This window comes from Vipera berus (genome assembly GCF_964194415.1).
Source record: "Vipera berus genome assembly, chromosome: 16".
In the NCBI taxonomy this organism is placed as follows: domain Eukaryota; kingdom Metazoa; phylum Chordata; class Lepidosauria; order Squamata; family Viperidae; genus Vipera; species Vipera berus.
Genome location: NC_138219.1, coordinates 9,858,201 through 9,877,166, shown reverse-complemented (window position 1 = coordinate 9,877,166; position 18,966 = coordinate 9,858,201). Strand labels below are relative to the sequence as shown.

Here is an 18,966-nt window from a genome sequence, read left to right as displayed (position 1 = left end):
ACAGGACTGTGAAGGGAGGCAGAATTCATTGCTACTGTTTATGTTGCATTTTGCTTTTGTCTTCCTTGTCCCCCCCTTCCCAGAACCCCCCGGGGCTCATGAGCATCCTGGACGACGTCTGCGCCACCATGCACGCCAAAGGCGAGGGGGCTGACCACACCTTGCTGCAGAAGCTGCAATCAGCGCTGGGCGCACACCCCCACTTCAACAGCTGGAACAAGGGCTTCATCATCCATCACTACGCTGGCAAGGTCAGGGCCCCGGGGACCCCTGTCCAACCCGTGGGGACCCTCCCCTCCCCAGAGCCCAGCTGGAATTCAGAGCCCCTCCCCCGGTTCCGCAGGTCTCCTACGACGTGGAAGGCTTCTGCGAGCGCAATCGGGACGTGCTCTTCACGGATCTGGTCGAGCTGATGCAGAGCAGTGAGATGTGAGGGTTGTGGGGGTTGGTGGGGAGGGGGCTGCCCGATCCGATGACCCTGGAATGACTTTCTCCCTCCCAGCCACCCACCTGCTCTCCCCATTTTCCTAAACCTCCCTTCTGCGCCAGTCTCTGTGGCAGCCAAAGGACTCTCTTTTGAAGCCTCTCTAAATAAACTTTTAAGAGCCGATTCCCTCAACCAGGGTGGGTGAAGACAGGCAGGGGGGTTAAACGGCTCTTGGGTGCTGGGGAGCAATGATGGCTTCCTCCTGGGGAACTGAAGCTCTCTGCTTCTCCTCCAGCCCCTTCATCCGAGATCTCTTCCCCGAAAGCCTCAGCACGGAGAAGAAGGGGCGCCCGACCACGGCAGGCAGCAAGATCAAGGTAATTGGGCCGGGGGGGAATCTGTTTGCACATAGGGCCGTGGGGGCGAACCTATGGCGCATGTGCCACAGCTGGCAGGCAGAACTCTCTCGTTGACACGTGCGCCGTCGCCCTAGTCCTAGGCCTTCAGCTGGGTTTTATAAACACTTTTTGCTTTAGGCCTCCGCCACCATGTGCAAAAAATAAAATAAAATGGTGATGTCCATTTTGCTCTATGGGTTCATGGTGACCTAACCCTAACCCTAAGTGGAATTTTCCTCCGATGGGATTTTCCCATGTATTTTACCAGGAAACGTAGATGGGGCAGCCTAGAAAAGTCAGTGTCCTCCTAACCATACCCAAGAGCTCCGAGTTTGTTGGCGATGTCCATTTTTCTCTATGAGTTCACGATGACCTAACCCTAAGTGGAATTTTCTGCCAATGGGATTTTCCCATGTATTTTACCAGGAAACATAGATAACCCTAAGTCCATGGTGGCGAACATATGGAATGCGTGCCACAGGTGGCACGCTGAGCCCTCTCTGTGGGCACGCATGCCATCGCCCCAGTCCTAGGCCTTATAAAACCTTTTCGCTTTAGGCCTCTGCCGCTGTGTGCAAAAAAAAAAAGGTTCAATCAATCAATTTCAACTTCTCATGAGAAAAAAATGATCTTGCAAAGTTGGAATTAATTGATTGAACTTTTTAGTGCCACCCAGTCTGTTGTTACCACCGCAGCCACACACACCCAATGGGTCATGCCCACCAAATGGGCCACATCCACCCAATGGGCCACGTCCACCTGGCACCCAATACATAAGTGGGTTTTGGGTTGCAGTTTGGGCACTCGGTCTCTAAAAGGTGCGCCATCATTGACATCGGATAATGATGATGATAACAACAGCCAGGTTTTTTTCCTTCCTTCCTTCCTTCCTTCCTTCCTTCCTTCCTTCCTTCCTTCCTTCCTTCCTTCCTCCCTCCCTCCCTCCCTCCCTCCCTCCCTTTCCTTCTCTCCAAAGAAACAAGCCAACAGTCTGGTGGGCATGTTGATGAAGTGTAGCCCTCACTACATCCGATGCATCAAGCCGAACGAAACCAAAAGGGCCAGAGACTGGGAGGAGAGCCGGTAAGACTGGTGCCATGTTGGCTGGGGAATCCTGGGAGTTGAAGTCCAGGCAGGCTGGCTGGGGAATTCTGGAAGTTGAAGTCCGCACATCTTAAACTTGATAAGATTAGGAAACACCAATTTAGACAGAGAGCCCCCTTCAGGGACCCACTCTTTGTGCCATGGGTCACGGCAGCGAAGGAGTAGAAAGGTGGGCACCAAAGACCCTCCATTTTTGCCCCTTTCCCAGGGTGAAGCACCAGGTGGAATATTTGGGGCTGCAAGAGAACATCCGGGTGCGCCGGGCCGGCTATGCGTATCGACGAGTTTTCCAGAAATTCCTCCAGAGGTGAGAGCTGGCGGCCTTTCTTATCACCCCCAAAACCTGCTGTTCCGCCTGGATCTTCTGGGCATCTCTGAGGAATTGCTGTGTCCATGGTGCTCAGCTTGGACTTAGGGCAGCACCCAAGAGGGTCCCAGCTCCCCTCCTCCTCTTGCCCAGGTACGCCATCCTGACCCCAGAGTCGTGGCCGTGCTGGCGTGGCGACGAGAGGCAGGGTGTGGTGCACCTGATGAAGTCGGTCAACATGGACCCTGACCAGTTCCAGCTGGGACGGACCAAGGTGTTCATCAAAGCCCCCGAATCGGTGAGCGCCGGGAGCCCCTCCTGGGAGTGCAAAAAGACAGTGACTCTCTTGGGGAGGGAACTGGGGACCGTGCCCACCTGCCTGGCCCTCAACGCTGCCGTCGCTCTGGGCTCTCCCTGCAGCTTTTCCTTCTGGAGGAGATGCGGGAACGGCGCTACGACGGCTTCGCCCGGGTGATCCAGAAGGCCTGGCGCAAACACGTGGCTGTCCGCAAAAACATGCAGATGAGAGAAGAAGGTGAAGGGGGGCAGCAGGCTCAGGCGGAAGAGTTGCAGGCAAAAAAGGTGGTGCTTTGGTTGGGCTTCAGCCCAGGAGCCACCCGGGAGCATCCCCTGCCACCTCACTTGGCTCCAGGGGGATGAGAAAGGGCAGAATCCCCACCCCACACTCACTTTCTCTGCTTTGGTGGAGAATTCAAAATTGGGATTTTAATTGTCCTGCCCAAGTGCAGTGACCAACCTAAGCCACCAGAGGGGAGCCTTTACCTGTCCTTTGGAGAAGCTTATCTGCTGCAGGGCCAGGTGGCCTCTGAGCATGTGAGGAAGGACTCTCACCTTGCACCCTGTGCCTATTGCAGCCCGGCCTAACCCCGATTTTTCCTCCCCTCCCCAAAGCGTCCAACCTTGTCCTCAACAAGAAGGAGCGCCGTCGCAACAGCCTGAACCGCAACTTCATGGGCGACTACCTCGGTCTGGACAACCACCCGGAACTGCGCCGGTTTCTGGGCCGCAGGGAGCGGGTGGACTTCGCGGACACCGTCACCAAGTACGACCGGCGCTTCAAGGTCAGCTGCAACATTGCCGGATCTAGCCGCTTCCCCGTTGCCTCCTCTCCACGTGCATAAGATAGGCCATGCCTGTGGCTGGAGGTTCTGCAGCCTCCTCTTTTCAAGACCTTTCACGGCAGAATTTGGCCCCGGGGAGCTGCCCTCTCAGGATGGACGGGCACCTGGGCACCGCTGGCCAGGCACATCGGGAGAAGACCCCGGTGCCAGCCTTCCTGGAGACTGAGCCCTCCTTTGTGTCCCTCTCGCAGACGGTCAAGCGGGACCTGATCCTCACCCCCAAATTCCTCTACCTGATCGGGAGGGAGAAGGTGAAGCAGGGGCCCGAGAAGGGGGCCATTAAGGAGGTCCTCAAGAGGCAGCTGGAGGTGGAGAAGATCCAGTCGGTCTCCCTCAGGTGAGCAGAGAAGAATCGGGGAGGGAGAGGCTTCCCTAAGCCTTTGTCCTCTAGGGAGGCTGTGGGACTCCCTGCCACCTGAAGTGGGGAAATCCCAAACATTTGACCCCTTCCCAGGGGCCTTTGCGGAGGGGGAGCAGTCCAAACCTGACGGCTGCCATGCAAACAGGACCCCTCCTGATCACGCTTGCCCCCCCCCCATCCCAGCACGTTGCAGGACGATTTCCTCATCATCCACGAGTGCCAGTATGACACCGTCCTGGAGTCCGTCTTCAAGACCGAACTGCTCAGCCTGCTCTTCAAGCGATACGGGGAGAGGGCCCAGAAGCAGCTGCCCATCAAGTTCAGCAACCAGTACGCAGCAGCAGCCCCCCCCCTTTCCCAGGGTTGGGGGGAGCAGGAAGGGGCACTTTTTCAGGACCATTTCCTGCTGTTAGGGATTCTGGGTTAGACTGCTCCTGGACGTGGAGGGTTTCCAGGCCACATTTCTAGCCCTGGTTAGGGAGAAGAGAATTGTCACTACAAAATTCTCCTTTGGGTGACTTTCTCAGGGAGACGGGGGCAGCCCTGAGCTGTCCCCCCCCAAATTAGGGATGGGACACCATCAGGAGATTCACACATCCCAGAAGGCGGAGGTTGCAAACTGCTTAGCAGAGACGAGTACTGAGGACCTGAACCCAACCTTCATGGGGCGCTCTGACCTCAGAAAGGAGCACCCCCGTTTCTGCCCTTGCCTGCGTCCCCCCAACTCCCTTTCTCTCTGCGTGTTTCCCCACCACACCAGGCTGGAGTTCAAGGTGAAGAAAGACGGCTGGGGGCCCTGGGGGGCAGCCGGCTCCCGCCAGATCCAATTCCAAATCTGCCAGGGGGATCTGGCTCTCCTCCGCACCAACGGGAAAGTCCTGGTGGTCAGCATCGGGCCTGGCCTAGCCCGCAATGCCCGTAAGTCGGGGAGGGAGATTTGAGGCTCGGGGGGGGGGGGAGACGCTGAGCCTGCATACCTGGTGGAAGCCCAGCCAGACAGCGACAGAGAAGGCAAGGAGCGCACAGACACACGTTTGGCAAATTTTTCAGGATTTGCAAAGTTTTCAGGACTTATTTTGCAAACTTTTCAGGCCCAAACCGGAAGGACACCAGAAAAAGCCAATACTCAGTGGGAGGCCCTGCCCTTGGCTGGAATGCCCAGGCCAGCACAGGTAAGTTGCGTTTCCTTGCCCACCGAATCGTGGCTACATGCCAGCTTTCTTCTAAGCAGGGATTTTGCTAATTGTAGTTTGTGGAATGACTCGATTCTCTGGCTTCCTTTAAGCCAAGATTACCTAACAATGCTTCTGACTAGGAACTGGCCCCCACCCAGCAGGACCCCATTTGCAGGAGCCAAAAGCTGCCTCCAGACCAGCAGGCGGGTGTCCAACACGCCTCCAGGTGTCCAAAACCCGTTTCTCCGGTATCTTTATGCAGCTTGGCCGTCTCTCTTGGGCACTTGCCGGACATTTTGCGCTTGCAAGAGGGCAAATCTGGCTTTCTCCTTCTGTGCAGGCTCGGCGTGGGGCGGCCACGGCCGGGGGACAAGGCCCTCCGTCCAGCAGCGCCACTCCATTACCCGCCAAGCCAGCATGGAGCAGCCCAGCCTGCCACGCCAGGGAGCCAGTCCGCGCGCCAGAGCCTTCCCTGCACCGTTGGACCTGGGCTTCATGGATGTCCCGGATCAAGGGGTAGCTGGGTGAGGGACCTTCCATTTTTGCCAAGAGTTCGCTTTGTTCTTCTCCAGCTGGCAAAGTGTCTCAACCTGGGCAACTCTTAAGATGGGTGGACTGCAACTCCCAGCCAGCTATGCAATTCCTGGCTGTGGGGCAACCGGGAGGGTTTCATTCCCCTTTGGCGCGCGCCCAGCAACATGCCAGGGAGCTGATCACTTCCTCCTTCCAGCCTCCGGCGCCACCTTAGCAAGGAAGCCAAACCCCTCCCAGGCGGGGGCCGTGCCAAGCCGAAGCCAAAGCCCAAACCGCAGCCCTGCCATCCCCGGTGCCGGGCTCTGTACGCCTACGACGCCCAGGACACGGACGAGCTCAGCTTCAACGCCAACGACGTCATTGAAATCGTCAAGGAAGGTGAGGCCTCCCGGGGCATCTTGAGGCCATTCGCACAGCTGCTTTGCTCGGTGGGCTACTTGCAAGGGGTAGGGGCTCCAGGGGCTGGCCAGGAGCCCCCAGCCGGGTCGGAGAAGGTGTCCAGTAAGTCCCAAGCGCAACAAAGGTGTTCTCCTCTTTCCAGATCCGTCGGGATGGTGGGAGGGCCGCATCCGTGGCAAAGAAGGGCTGTTCCCAGGGAATTACGTGGAGAAGCTCTGAGACAGGCCGGCACTGCCCCTCTCCTGCACTGGCACGAGGGACTGGCCCACGGCTTTCGCTTGGTGGATGGAGAAGACCTGCAGCTTCCTGCAGGATGCAGCCGACACTCGCAGGAGAGCAAGGAAAGGCGCCTCGTTGGCCTGGAGGAATTTGGTGGCACCCGGTGCCCTCTGAAAGCGGCCAGCCAGGCAGGAATGAGCGTTCCGAGAAACAAACGGCTGTCCGCCTGTCTTAAAAGCCACACCAGTAGATGCCAGCCTGGTGGACCTTTAATGTGTGTGGGGGAGGGGGGAAATAGGTCGCCGGGAAAGAAAAAAAAAGAACTCTAAAATGTTTTAAAAGCAGAAAAAATGGGAAATTCTAAAACAATGTGGCAAAGCCTCAAACAACTGTTGGACTTCCAAAGGTGCCACGCTGAGAGAAGAGCCCCCCCCGCCCTGGGGGAGCTCCTGAAATTGGTGGGCCACGCAGGCAAGGTAGAGGATGCGAGTGAAATAAATTATGTACATGGAGGCCCTTTCTGAAAATGGATTTTATTTATAGCCGCATGGGTTTTTTTCCTTTTCTTTTTTCTAAAAATAAAAAAAAAATCACCTCGTGTTCCCTGGGAGAGCCTTCCAGATTAACATTCTCATGATTGGCGTCAGGGGAGAAACTCCGACAAACCATGATTAAGGAAGCAGACTGGGTTAGCGTGATGCGTGCATGGAATTTACTGGCCGAAACCTGGAACTCTGCAACTCCAAAGGAAGCGCCTTTGGCCCCTGGGAAAAGAGAAGCCACAATGCCAGTCTACGAGGGAGAGACGTACCCGACTCTGGGCAGGGTCCCCGTGTCGGGAGGGGAAAAGCACCCCCCCCGAGGCCTGAAGGCCACCGGCCTCTGGCCTGCCAGAGCTGCCCAACCATCCCCTGGAGCCCAGGAAATTACTCTGCAGGCTTCCCTAACCCAGGAGTGCTGGTTGAACAGGGGCCTCCTAATAAAAACCTAATTATAACCCATCTCCCACCCCCTTTTTCTTCTTTTTCCTCTTTTAACCAACCAGCAAAGGGTCTTTCTGCTCACAGGCAATTTTCTTTCGGGGGAAATAATCAGTTAGCACCAGTCAGTCAACCTGTTTGCTTTCATTCATTCCGTTGTTTTTTTTAAAGTAATATGTTACATGATTGGTTTAAAGGACACGCGTTAGTCTGCATTAGTGACAACTCAAAAAGAAAAAAAGGAGAAAAAAGAGAAAAAAAAACCAAACCCAGGAACTAAAATAAACACAAATCAAGAGAGACCCTCCCCCTTCCCCAAAGGAAAACACCTTTTAAGACAAAAAATAACCAAAGTCGTTTTCATGATTCCAGGGTGGGAGCGAAGGCCCAAAGCACAGGATCGAGCCTCTCTTGAACTCGCAGCCGTCATCTAAACTGTTCTGATGAGGGAGGGGGGCATCTCCGGCCTTTCCCAAAGGCTCCTCTGGCAGTTCCCGGGTGGGAAGGCGGCCTCGGAATTTGACTGAGGAGGGGGCTAGAAATTGGGGGGTTTGGCGGGAAAAGTGAAGGGATGGGGTGTGGGGGCAAACAGACTCTAAAAATCTCGGCGGCAGAGAAATAATCCGATTATCCTGATCCCTCCTGGCACCGAACTAGGGGGCAGCCATCCATAAAGAGGCTGGGTAGACTTGGCTGCCTGCCCGTTTGGAGAGAAAGACCCCCCCCATCTTCTGCCCACAGGAACCAATCTCGGCCTCTTCCACCCCCCCCCCAGCTGCAGCCGCCTCGCCCGGACCCTGCAAACACCGGACTTTACAAGCCACACGTCTGTTGCCTGTGCAATCAAGGCGTGGCCCTGCCTGGTTTTTTGTCCCCCAAAGCACCGGCAGCTCCTGAGGTATTCTGGACTCCAGCCAAGAGGAAGGGACTGGGGGCACTGCGAGGTGAAGACCGCCCCCCCAATGCTAAGGGCGCGAAATGGGGACCAAGAGCGTACCTCCAAATTCTGGGACCTGGAATGGTTTGGAAAAGGGAGAAAAGCTCTTTCCTGGTTTTAAGTTGGCCATCATTAGCCGGTGGAGGAGACGTCAAGCCGGCTTCCTTTTTTTCCTGGGACAGGCCTGAAACAAGCCATGATCTGGCCAGGGAACAGGGGGAAACCGCCCGAAGGCAGACAAGCATCAGAAGCGAAAAGAGGCGGTAATTCCTCTCTCTGCGGACCTCCAGGAGCCTCAGGGCAGGAAAGGAAAACCGGAGTGGTGACGAAGAACCAGCGCAACCTGCCTTTTACGCAACACGCGTGTCCTCTCCATGCGTCGTACTTCAACACCCATGTTGTTGAGACAGGACGGGATTAGGAGGGCTGCAGTCCAGCCATCCCTGCCGAAGGGGAGACGGCCGGCCTGCAGGGCCAATTCCCAGGGAGGGGGGGGGGTGAGGGTGCATCCAGCGCTTCTATGCTCCCTGCGACTGAGGCCCGGCAAACTTTCACCACGAGGGGGGCGAAAAAGGAGAGTGGGAGAGCCCCAACCTGCGCCACTCCCGAGAGCAGCCACAGAAAGCTGTGCCAGGACGATAAATAAGGCGCCATCCCTTGTCTCCGTCACAGCATCTCGCACTCAAGCCACGGAAGGAGCCAAAAGGGGGACGTTCCCCCCCCAAGAGGGCTCTGGAGCCCGGCTAGTTCTCGGCCCCCCCGGTCTGCCGGGCCTTGATGAAGGCCATGCCGTGGGTGCGGAAGTGAGTCTTGAGGTTGAGCTGGGTGTCGAAGCCTTTGCCGCAGACGGTGCAGGAGAGGCTCCCCTCGGGGGCGGGGGGGGAGCCTTCCTCCGGGCCCCCTCCCTGGGACCCGCCGGCCTCCCCCGCGGCCCGCTTCTTCTTGTGGGTGATGAAACGGTGGCGGTTGAGGGAGACCTGAGAGGTGAAGCAGAGTCCGCACTCGTGGCACTGGTGGGCGCTCTCGCCTGTCCGGTGCCGGGGGATGTGCTCCTGGAAGTCGGCCGCGGTGGGGGCGATGTAGCCGCACTTGCGGCAGTGGTAGAGGGGGCGCCGGCCGCCCTTGGGGGTCTTGGAGGGTGGGGTGGTGCTGTCCGGCTCTTCACTGCACGAGTCCCCGTCGTCCGAGGAGAGCTTGCGTTTCCGGCCGGGCACCTGCAGGGCAAAGGGAGAGGACAGGATGGCCGAGGCCGTCTGGCCGGGGGGGGGCGCAGGGGGGGCAGCTTTCTCTCCCTTAGGCAGGACGGGAACAGAAACAGAGAGCGCTGGGCCTAAAGGAGCCAGACACAAGGCTGGAGAGTCCTCAACTTATCATATTTAATAAGCAGGCATAGACATAGAATGAAGGCTGCTGCTAAGCTTGTAAGCCGCCCTGAGTCTTCGGAGAAGGGCGGGATATAAATGGAATTAAAATAAATAAAATAAAAATAAATATTTCATTTAGCGGCCGTTTGAAGTTAACCATGGCTCTGAAAAAAACAACTAGGACCGTAAAACGGGGCAAAAGCCACACTCACAACTGTCTCGCTTAACAACATAAATTTTGGGCTCGGCTGTGGTCATAAGCCGAGGACTCCCGGTCTCAGCAACCGAGCCACGTTCCGGCTCTTGGAGAACCGTTCCCAGCCTGCCTTTCTCAGCCTCCCCTGAATCAGCCTCTTTTGGGGCGGGAGGGGCCCCCCCGCCTGCCCCCACCTACCTGGGCGTTCCTGGAGCCCAGGCGGGTGGCCAGCACCTCCTGGCTGCGGTTGGCGTCGGTCACCTGGATCCCGTGCCGGACCTGGATGTGCTTCTCCAGGATGAGTCGGCTGCTGAACGTCCGCTTGCCCTCGGTGCAGTACCTGGAGGGGGGGCAGAGCGAAAGGGAGGCTGGGGTGGCGGCCAGGTGAGCCCGGGGCCCTCCCCGCGCGGCTGGGGGACGGGGGCACCGACCTGCAGGGGTAGACCCGCTTGATGCCCTCGTGGTTCACCCGGATATGCCTGCGCAGGCTGGGCGCGGAGCAGAAGGATCGCTCGCACAGATGGCACGGGAACTTCTTGACGCACTGGGGGGGGGGAAGAGATCTCACGGTGAGGGAGGAAGATTACACCCCCCCTCCCCAAAGTGGATATGACCCCCCCAACCGCTCTCCCTGGCTGGCCCGGGGGGGTGTCTGCTCAGGCGAGAGGAGAGCCTGGCGAGGCCCCGCAGGCGCCGCTCACCTTCCCGTGGACCTTCTTCATGTGCACCACGTACTCGTCCCGCTCGGGGAACCAGGAGTGGCAGATGCCGCAGGTCCAGCCGTTGCTCCGCGAGCGCCTGCCCAGCTCCGCCTTGCGCTGGAACCGGCCCCGCTTGCTCTTGCGCAGCTCGGGGGAGCTGGGGGGGTCGTCCTCCGAGGACGAGGAGGAGGAGGAGGAGGACGACGAGGAGGGGGGGGCCTTGGAGGCGGGCGGCGAGGGCTCCTCGGCCGGCCCCGGCTTGGGGGCGGCCTGCTTGCCCGGCTCCTCCTCGGGCTTCGCTGGCGGCTGCAGCTGCGGCTGCTGCTGATGGTTGTTCTGCGGTCCGGAAAGAGGGAGGGAGGGAGGGAGGGAGGAAGCGGTCAGGCCGGGCCCTTCCCTGCCCCCCTCCCTGGCTCCGGCCGGCCCACCCCCTCACCTTGAGGTGCTCCAGCATGGTCCGCTTCTGGGCGAAGAGCAGCGGGCAGTCGGGGCACTTGAAGACGCTGACCCGCTGGTTGAGCAGGTGCTGGTCGAAGTGGGAGGAGAGCAGCGGCTTGTGGGTGAAGACCGTGTCGCACATGGCACACTTGTAGATCATCCTGGGGGGGGGGAGGACCGTAAGAGGGGGAGGCTCCTTCCCGCCCTCGGGTGCCCCCCCGGTGAGAAGCCCCCCACCCCGCCCGGCAGAGTGCGGCCCCTCACTTGGACTGCTGGCTGCTGAAGCCCGGGTGCTGGGTGTAGATGTGGGCGTGGGCGCTGGGGGCCGACTTGAAGGCCATGGGGCAGACCGGGCACTTGTGGAAGACCTCGCAGTGAGACGTCTGGATGTGGGACTTGATGGAGTTCACGCCGCCGAAGACCACCGAGCAGCTGGGGCACCTGGGGGGAGAGCGGGGGAGAGCTTGGGGGCCCGGCCAGCACCCGCCCTTCGGGCCCCAAGCGGGGAGCCCATTTTGCCGCCGCCCAGAGAGGGGAGAGGCGGAGCCCTCGGTCCATCCGCGGGAGGGGGGGTGGCGGGTGAGAGCGGCCCAGGGCCCCGCCCCCTCCTACCTGTAGCCGATCCTGCGGGAGAAATGCAGGCAGGCGTCCTTCAGGTGGGCGTCGAAGTTGGCCAGCAGGAAGTTCCCACCGCACTCGGGGCAGACGTGGGGTGGACGGCTCTTGTGCATGCGCTGGTGGGCGCTGAAGCTGCAGCGGTTGGCCATGATCATCGGGCAGCTGTTGCACACCTGGAGGGGGGGAAGCAAATGGGGGGGCGCTCCTTTATCAAGAGGAAAAAGTCCCGCCTGGGCTTGCCAGCCGCCCTCCTCTGCCCACGGGTCACGCTCTGCTCGGGCTGCAGGAGACGTTTGGCGCCGTCTCCAGATACGGGACCTTTCACGGTACAGGGATGGTCCTCGCTTAGCGACCGCCATTGGGATTAGCCGTGGTTATTAAGCAAAAGGACTGCGAAGTGAAACTGTGACTGTGTTTGCAGTCTCCCTTCAGCTTTCCTTTCCTTTGCAGGCCCGGAAACGGTCCGTGCGAGGACCAGGGGCAAAGTCGCTTTTCCATCATCATCGTTGTCGCCACTATGCGAGGACTAAGCCGTGCAAGGCTTTCTACAGAAGGAGCCACCCACGGGGAAAGTGCCCCCCCAACACCCCCCCCAAAGCAAGCTTGCAACTCAGGGCTGGCCGCCTGTGGTCCTCCAGGGCAGCCGGGCTTCAACGGCGCAGGAATAACCGAGCCGGAAGGGGCCCCAGAGGTCTTCTAGTCCAACCCCCTGCCCAGGAAGGAGTCCCTGTGGCTGTCCGGTCTCATTTTGAAAGCCTTCGGGGGGAAGGCCTGGGAGAGCCGAGGGTCCAACCCACCCGGCCCCTCCCCCTCCCTTACCGTGGAGCCGGCGCCTCCGGCCTGCTGGAAGTGGGCAGCCAGCCCGGCCTTGTCCTTGCACTGCTCCTTGCACTCCAGGCACTGGCAGGAGTTGGTGGCCGCTGCCTGGTCAGCGCTGCCGGCGCCCAGGGACAGGAGGGGCACGTCCTGGGCGGGGCCCCCCTGGGCCGGGCTGGCATCCGGGGCCGACCGGGCCGGGGAGGTGGCCTTGCTGGCGCTGAGGGAGGCCAGGGAGACCAGCGGGGCCACATCCGGCTGGCCGACCATCTGCTCCAGGGCGATGGGCCGCATGACCAGGTGGGAGCACTGCATGACCAGCCCCTTGTCCTTGTGCTCGCGGGCGTGGAGCAGCAGGCTGCACTTGTTGAAGAAGACCAGCCGCTTGGCGCAGTGGTTGCAGGTCACCTCCACCCGCAGGCTGCGCCGGTCGTAGTGCCGGGCCAGGCTGCGCTCCAGGGCGAAGGCGTCGCCGCACTCCAGGCAGCGGTAGCCCAGCGGCGGCAGGCTCAGGCTGGACTCGGCGGGGGGCAGCAGGTTGGGCTTGTAGGGGGGCAGCAGGTTCTTGCTGTTGAGGATCTTGTTGAAGGCCTCCACCAGGCTGGACTGGCTGCGGGAGATGACCGTGCCGGCCACGGGGGCCGAGGCCTTCTGGGGCTGCAGGGCTACCACTGTGGTGCCGTTGACCTTCTGGCCGGCGGGAGCGGGCACGGCGGCCCCCCCGCCCCGGACCTCGGCGGCCTTGGGGAGGGGCTGGGGCACCAGGCTGAGCACGTTCTTGGCCAGGGCTTTGCTGGGCAGCACCACGGCCTTCTGCTGGGCCACGCTGGCCGCCATCAGCATGGCGCTGCTGGCGTTCTGGATGGTGGAGACGGGCAGCACCGTGCCCCGGAGCCTGGTGCCGTCGCCCAGCTGGACGCTGACCACCTTGGTGCCCTCCGCCACCTTCACGGGGCTGGGCGCCAGGGCCCTCAGGCCGGGCTGCTCCGGAGCGGCCTCTTCTTTCTGGCCAACGGCAGGGAGCAGGGCGTCCTCGGCTGCCGGGGCCTCCGGGGACAGCTTGGCGAGCCCCGGCTCCGAGTCCGACGAGACCCTGGTCACCGTCCGGGTGATGCTTCCTGAGGACGTCTTGATGGTCTTGATCCTCACCTTGAGGGGCCGTGAGGAGCCGGACGAGGGGGAACCGGTACTCTGGTCCTCCTGCTCCCCGTCCTCCTCCTCCTCCTCCTCTTCCCCCCCGCTGGAAGGGACTGGCGGGCACTGCAGTGGCTTTTCCATCGGCTCTTCCTTCAGGGACCCACCGCCGGGGGGCTGTGTGGAGAGCAGGGGCCCAGGACTGGCTCCCTTTGGCGGGGAACCCTGGAAGAGGGGCTGCCCGGGGCTGGAGAGCGAGTGCTTGATCTCGGGGAGGCTGCCCAGCTCCCCCTCCGGCTGGGCGTCAGAGCCAGGCCAGGGGACCCGGGGGGAGGCCTCCGCGGAGTAGCAGGAAGAACCGGGCTTGGGGCGCCCCAACGGGCTGGAGCCCTGGCAAGGCATCTCGCAGTCCACCTCCTGCTTGATCACAGGAGGAGCCGGAGGAGGAGGAGGAGGGGTCAGCGAGAGGCCCACCCCACCAGGCGGACACGTTTCGAAAGGCGGAGGGAAGGCCGGAGGGGATGGGGCTCCCAGGCTCTCCTGGAGGCCTTGGGGGCAGTCCAGGGAGGGGACGGTGGACAAGGCGGGGGCTGGGACGGGGGCCGCCCCGGCAAGGCCTGGCTGCTCCTTCCCCTGGCCTCCCCGTGGCTGGTCGATCAGGTCCGCCTCCCCCTCCTTCTGGGGCTCGGGGCTGAAGGGGGAGAAGAGGTCCAGGCTCTTGGGGGCCTTCTCCTTCAGGGCCCAGCACTCGCCGTTGGCGGGGGCCGTGGGTTCCGGGGAGGCCCGGGGCAGCTCGGGAGCCGCAAAGCCGTTCTGCAGTAGGCGGGGGCCGCCCAGGCCGTCCTTCAGGCGCCCGTCCCCCGGCTCCAGCTGCTCGGGGCAGACGGTGTTCTTCACGATGACGCTGACGGTGGTGATGTCGGCGTGCGGGAGGACGTGCTCGGGGGCGGCCGCCTCCCCCGGGACCGGGCGGATGGGCGCCTCGGCCTCCTCGTGGCCCGGATGGATGGCCTCGCTGGTGTCGATGTCGGGGATGTCAAAGGCCGCCAGGAGGTCGTCGAAATCCGGGGTCTTCATGTCCCCCATGGCGAGGAGCTCGGAAGGCTCCGGAGCCCAAGGAGCAGCAGCGAAGCCCCTTCGCCAGGGGAACCGGATCAAAGCTGCCCCTTGCCGGCCGCGGCTGCTCCCCCACGAGCTGGAAAGTGGGCCGGCCGGCCGGCCATCTCCCCACGGAGGCCCCAGGCAGACGGGTGGAGCTGAAAGCCAAAAGCAGAAGACGGGCTTAGCGCCTTCCTCTGAGGGGCCGCAACCGAGCCCCAAGGCAGGGGGACAGTCCCCGCGACAGGCAGGCACAACATTCCGGCTGGGCGATTGCCGAGAGGGCCGCCTGGCACGTTACCTGTAGCTGCGCAAACCTGCTTGGGGAGGCCTTTCGGAGCCCAGAGCGAGTGAGTGCCTGGAGCGAGCCAAGGCTTTGATCTGGGACGCTTCCCATCCTCCATCAATTCACAAATTACAGGGCAATTAATTCTTAATCACTCTGGGCAGCGCCCTAGTTCATATAATTTTTATTTCTTGGCTAATCTCGGGGGGGGGGGGGTCACCAGCACCCGTCTGCCCACCTGACATTCTGTGCAGCCAGCGGGCAAAAGCCGCCTCCTTCCCTACCAGGAGGAGGGGAGAAGCGAGGAGAGCAGCGGCCGGCGAGGGTGCCCGGTCTCTCCAGCCACGCTGGCAACGGGCACCCTGCAGAATGGCAGCACTAACCTGGCAAGGAAGCTCCCTGGAGACCGGGAAGATGGGCAGAGGAGCTGAGGAGGGGGGGGCGGCGGCTGAGGGCCTCTGGCTTCTGCCAGGCCTGTAAGCCGGGTGCCGCCTGGGGGGAGAGGCTGGCCTGGGGGGAGAGGCTGGCGCAGTCGCTCTGCCCAGCCTCCCAGCGCCAGCTGCAGAGGGAAGAAGCGGGAGGGAAGCCTCGCGGAGGAAAACAAGCACCCAACTCCCCCGGGAGGGGAAGGCAGGGCTCGGCTCCTCTCCAGCCCAGGCCTGCCAGTCACGTTGGGCAATTATGTCCCCTCTCCCCAAAGGCGCCCTGCTCGGCCATCTGCTGACGCGAGAAGACCAGGGGTTAGGAGCGCCCCGTGGAGCACAGGGTGGAGCGCAGGCAAGGCTGAAGGGGCTCCTGGCGAGAGATAAAACCAGGGCTGGCTGGATCAGAGGAGGAAGGGAGGGACGTTGGGGTGAAGAAAAGGCTCCGCCATGCCAAGGGATGGCAGAGGGGGAGGCCCCTGCCCTTCACTCACCCCCCCTTCTCTGCCTCTGGAAGTGGGGGAGGCCTATGAGAGGGACGCAGGGACCCCTTGGAGGGAGAGGAAGGCCTGACCCAGGCCTTGACGCTTCTGCCCCAAGGAAAGTTAAACACGTGCCAACCCAGTGCCACCGCGGCACAGCTCCTCAGCAGCGGCCCCAGCCCGCACGCCAAGCCTTGCGGCATCGGCGCCTCCAGCAGCAGATTCGCCCCGAGTTTCAGGCCAGAAAAGCTGCACTACTTATCGGCTGTGTCAGCTGCTGAGCAGGGCCCGGTGCCAGGCATCTTGGTGGGTGCCCCTTATTTTTTGAAGCAAAGGCAGCCGAGACGGGGATCCCCTTCGCCCAAAGGCTGAATTTGGCACGAAGGGAGGCCCGGGGACCACGGGTGTATAATAGTGTGGTTGTATTGCCTGCTGAGGAAGGACCAAGGACCAAGCATTTTAAACGGGTTCTGAGCAACACGGGCAGGGGGCTGCTGGACCCCCATTACGGGTCCTCCCTGTTTCAGGAAGACTTTGAAATAGCAGTTGCAGCTTCAGACCAAGTTATTCCACAGCTGCTCCCCCCCCCAGCTGTGCTAAAGTTATTTTATAAGTGCAGGAACATCTGATAATCTCCCACAATGGACAAAATCTACCACCGAGGTGACACTCAAGCTTTGCTAAGGGCGATCACTCACAATCCCTGCACATCAGTCCCAAACAGACCGGTTTCCTTGAGCCAAAACAGAGTCTCACCAAGACACACACAAATCTTCCTCTTCTCAAACCAACAACAGCCCTGCTCACAACTGTTCAGGCAGAGCCAGGCAAGCAGTACAGGAAGAAAGGCTCTTGCTCTCTCCAGATTTAAGGGGATTGCCATAGCTGATTTCCCGACCTCTTAAATCCTAAAGGCTGGGCTTCCCCCGGGAGAGATTTAAATTTAAACCAAGCCATTGCCAGGCGCAGTCTCTGAGCAGGGCATTCTAACAGGCAACAGTTAGCTGCCAGTCTATTTTGCTTCACGCCTGCCAGGGAGTCACACACAGCACCCAACAGCCCGCTCTTGGGAACAGCTGCCCCCCCCGCTGGGAATCAGCGCTTGTCCAGAGCAAATGTGCAACACAGCTGCCCCCCCCCCACTTTGCCTGATTGCAAAAATTAAAATATGGACCCGCCTGATGGAAAATTACATGGGTATGTCTTTGGGGTTGGAAGTGTGGCATAGTAGGGCACTGAAGTCATTGGGGGGGGAGCAGAGTATCAGAAAAGGAAGCCCCAATATTTACAGCCGGCAGCTGGGCATGGGGGTGCAAGGGGTCCTGTTCACCCGCACCCCGCCCAAGGAGAGCAGAGGAACCATTTCTTCCTGAGCACGGCTCTACGTTTTGGGAGAGGGCGGGAAATTAATCCAGAGGAAGAAGCTGGGGAAATAGTCACCCTGCAGAAGCTCATCTGCTGCTGAGCGGCTGTTAACCGAGATGCTATTTCACGGCCCACCGGATGGATCTTGCAAAGGCGGCTTCCCTCTCCTGTGCCTGTTTATCCTCCCTCCTCACACCCACCCTGGAATACTCCTGGGGCAGGGGGCTGAACAAACACTTGATGTGTGAATTTTCCAGCCGGAATGCGTGGCTCCCTTAGGGGAGACGTTCTCCTTCTTCCCCAGCCCCCCAAAGCTGGGCAGATCACCCACTTTTCAACCTCCCCACCTCTGATCTTCTTTTCTCCAGCGCAGGGCTGGAAATCCACCCTGGAAACAGGCTGGGCGAGAAGCAAGTTTTTTTCACTGCCTTCACGGAGAGTTCGCTGTTCCAGATTAATTAACGCCCACGGCAGCTGCCCACCCCCAACCCAGCCGTGTCTGGCAAGAGATTAAATTCCAGTCCATTTAAGAGAATTAAGACAAGACCATCTGCTAACTTTAAAATACTGAGCGGGGAGGCCAGGAGAAAATAAAAAAAGACTCAACGGTGGCCAAGCTCACTCAAGGGGGAAGGGAGGTTAATTTTAATGAAAATACAACAGCGATGGGCTTCTTAAGCATAACAAACCCAGGGCAGGAGAAAGAACCATGGGAGCCCACAGTGGGCATTATCATTGGGCATAAAGGGCGATGACCACTTTTGAAAAGCAACAAGTGATTTAAGGCATTTCTGGATAGCACCAATTCAAATGCAAAAGGCAGCATTAAGTGGTTCGCCTGGAATCCAAAACTAAGCAAAACCTTAGCAAAAACACCTAACTTTCTAACCAGCCCCCCCCCCCCCGCTCCACCCCTCCCCGATACTTGGCATCTGATTCACAACACCCCTCCCCCCTTAGAGACTGTAGCTCAGAGAAAGATGCTACAGGAAGTGGACACCTCAAAACCCAACAACGCCCCCAATGTGTGGCGCTCCTTCCCTCTCCTCTGAAAAAAGCACAATAAAAAGTTTGGGGTCCTTTTTAACAAATGGATAAATTCAATATTTGCAAACACACCTGTGGATACTTTCAAACTCCCAGACCCAGGTAGATGCCTGTATCTAGGCAACTTTTAATTTTTTTAAAAAAGAAAAAAAGAAGGCTTGAACAGGTCCAGGGCAGGTAAGGATTTGTGGACAGGAGCTTTGGAGGTTATAAAGTTATACAGGCAAAGCGCTTTAAAATTGTGAAATATTTTTGCCCCCCAAAGAGCAGCCCTGCCTCTCTTGAGCCACCAGAGAAAAATGCTCCGTTATCAATGTTGGGAGGAAGGTTTGCAGGACCCTCAAAACTCCAAATCTCCCTTAATTCCCACCCCTTTTAGGGGGGGAGGGAGAAGCCCCAGGAACCCCCCCACGAGCTCCTTCAAAGCGTTCCCCCCTTTTTTAGGGCTGCCCCCCCACCCAGATCCGCCCCCCAGGGTAAAATATCCACCCTCCCCCCGTCTTTTTTGGCATTAATGAGATTTTACGTCCAGGGCATCCATTGAGAGACAGAATTGGGAGGGGGGGTCAGTCTCTCTGGTTGGGGAGGGGGCAAAGCGACCCCCCCTTGCAATTCTCAGCAGCCCCCGCCCTCCAGGCAGGCTTCCACTTTGGGGGGGGGCTTGTGTTTATTTCGGAAGTTCCCCTTTTTAAAAAAGGCAGACTGGGGGGGGGTTGCTTCTGACTGAGGTTCCCCCCGGCAGCAGGAGAGCAGGCGCGGCGGGCGAGGATGATGGGATCCGCAGTCCGGGGGAAATGGGATTTGTAGTCCAAGCCCTGGAAGGCCGGGGGGGGCGGCGGAGGGAGACCCCCCCGCCCGGCCTCACGCCGCTGCCCTGCCCCCCCCCCGCCTTGGGCCGGCCCCACGGCCTCCTACCTGCGCGACCCCGGGCCCCTCGGCGGCCCGGCGTGGGGGCTTCGCGGTCGGCGCGGCGCCTCTCTCGATTGCTCTGAGGGCCTCCGCCTCCTCGGCCGCTT

At 60.1% G+C, this 18,966-nt stretch overlaps 2 protein-coding genes across 4 annotated transcripts in view; one reads left to right on the top strand and one right to left on the bottom strand.

The window, feature by feature from the left end:
• Positions 1 to 7,764, top strand: part of LOC308675349 (unconventional myosin-Ie-like) — a 17,064-nt gene extending 9,300 nt beyond the window's left edge. The window contains exons 14-28 of the mRNA XM_081340595.1: positions 84 to 251; positions 344 to 429; positions 723 to 804; positions 1,802 to 1,908; positions 2,138 to 2,236; positions 2,390 to 2,534; positions 2,657 to 2,771; positions 3,149 to 3,318; positions 3,570 to 3,715; positions 3,923 to 4,069; positions 4,500 to 4,657; positions 4,831 to 4,911; positions 5,255 to 5,438; positions 5,645 to 5,826; positions 5,990 to 7,764. Coding sequence (XP_081196721.1) covers positions 84 to 251; positions 344 to 429; positions 723 to 804; positions 1,802 to 1,908; positions 2,138 to 2,236; positions 2,390 to 2,534; positions 2,657 to 2,771; positions 3,149 to 3,318; positions 3,570 to 3,715; positions 3,923 to 4,069; positions 4,500 to 4,657; positions 4,831 to 4,911; positions 5,255 to 5,438; positions 5,645 to 5,826; positions 5,990 to 6,066 — 1,947 coding nt within the window. The 3' untranslated portion in view covers positions 6,067 to 7,764. The remainder of the gene's footprint in view (positions 1 to 83; positions 252 to 343; positions 430 to 722; positions 805 to 1,801; positions 1,909 to 2,137; positions 2,237 to 2,389; positions 2,535 to 2,656; positions 2,772 to 3,148; positions 3,319 to 3,569; positions 3,716 to 3,922; positions 4,070 to 4,499; positions 4,658 to 4,830; positions 4,912 to 5,254; positions 5,439 to 5,644; positions 5,827 to 5,989) is intronic.
• On the bottom strand, positions 6,581 to 18,966 carry ZNF687 (zinc finger protein 687). Of its 3 annotated transcripts, XM_081340590.1 has the most exons (10): positions 18,866 to 18,950; positions 15,018 to 15,193; positions 12,120 to 14,506; positions 11,295 to 11,473; positions 10,947 to 11,123; positions 10,681 to 10,843; positions 10,245 to 10,580; positions 9,975 to 10,087; positions 9,742 to 9,883; positions 6,581 to 9,197 (listed from the first exon to the last, which is right to left on the bottom strand). In XM_081340590.1, exons 3-10 carry the CDS (start codon positions 14,334 to 14,336, stop codon positions 8,727 to 8,729), a joined length of 3,798 nt encoding a protein of 1,265 aa, XP_081196716.1. In that variant the 5' UTR covers positions 14,337 to 14,506; positions 15,018 to 15,193; positions 18,866 to 18,950; the 3' UTR covers positions 6,581 to 8,726. The 3 variants fall into 3 exon arrangements, with proteins under 3 accessions (XP_081196716.1, XP_081196714.1, XP_081196715.1); XM_081340588.1 differs by lacking the exon at positions 15,018 to 15,193 and having other exon boundaries at positions 18,866 to 18,966; XM_081340589.1 differs by lacking the exon at positions 15,018 to 15,193 and having other exon boundaries at positions 9,805 to 9,883; positions 18,866 to 18,966.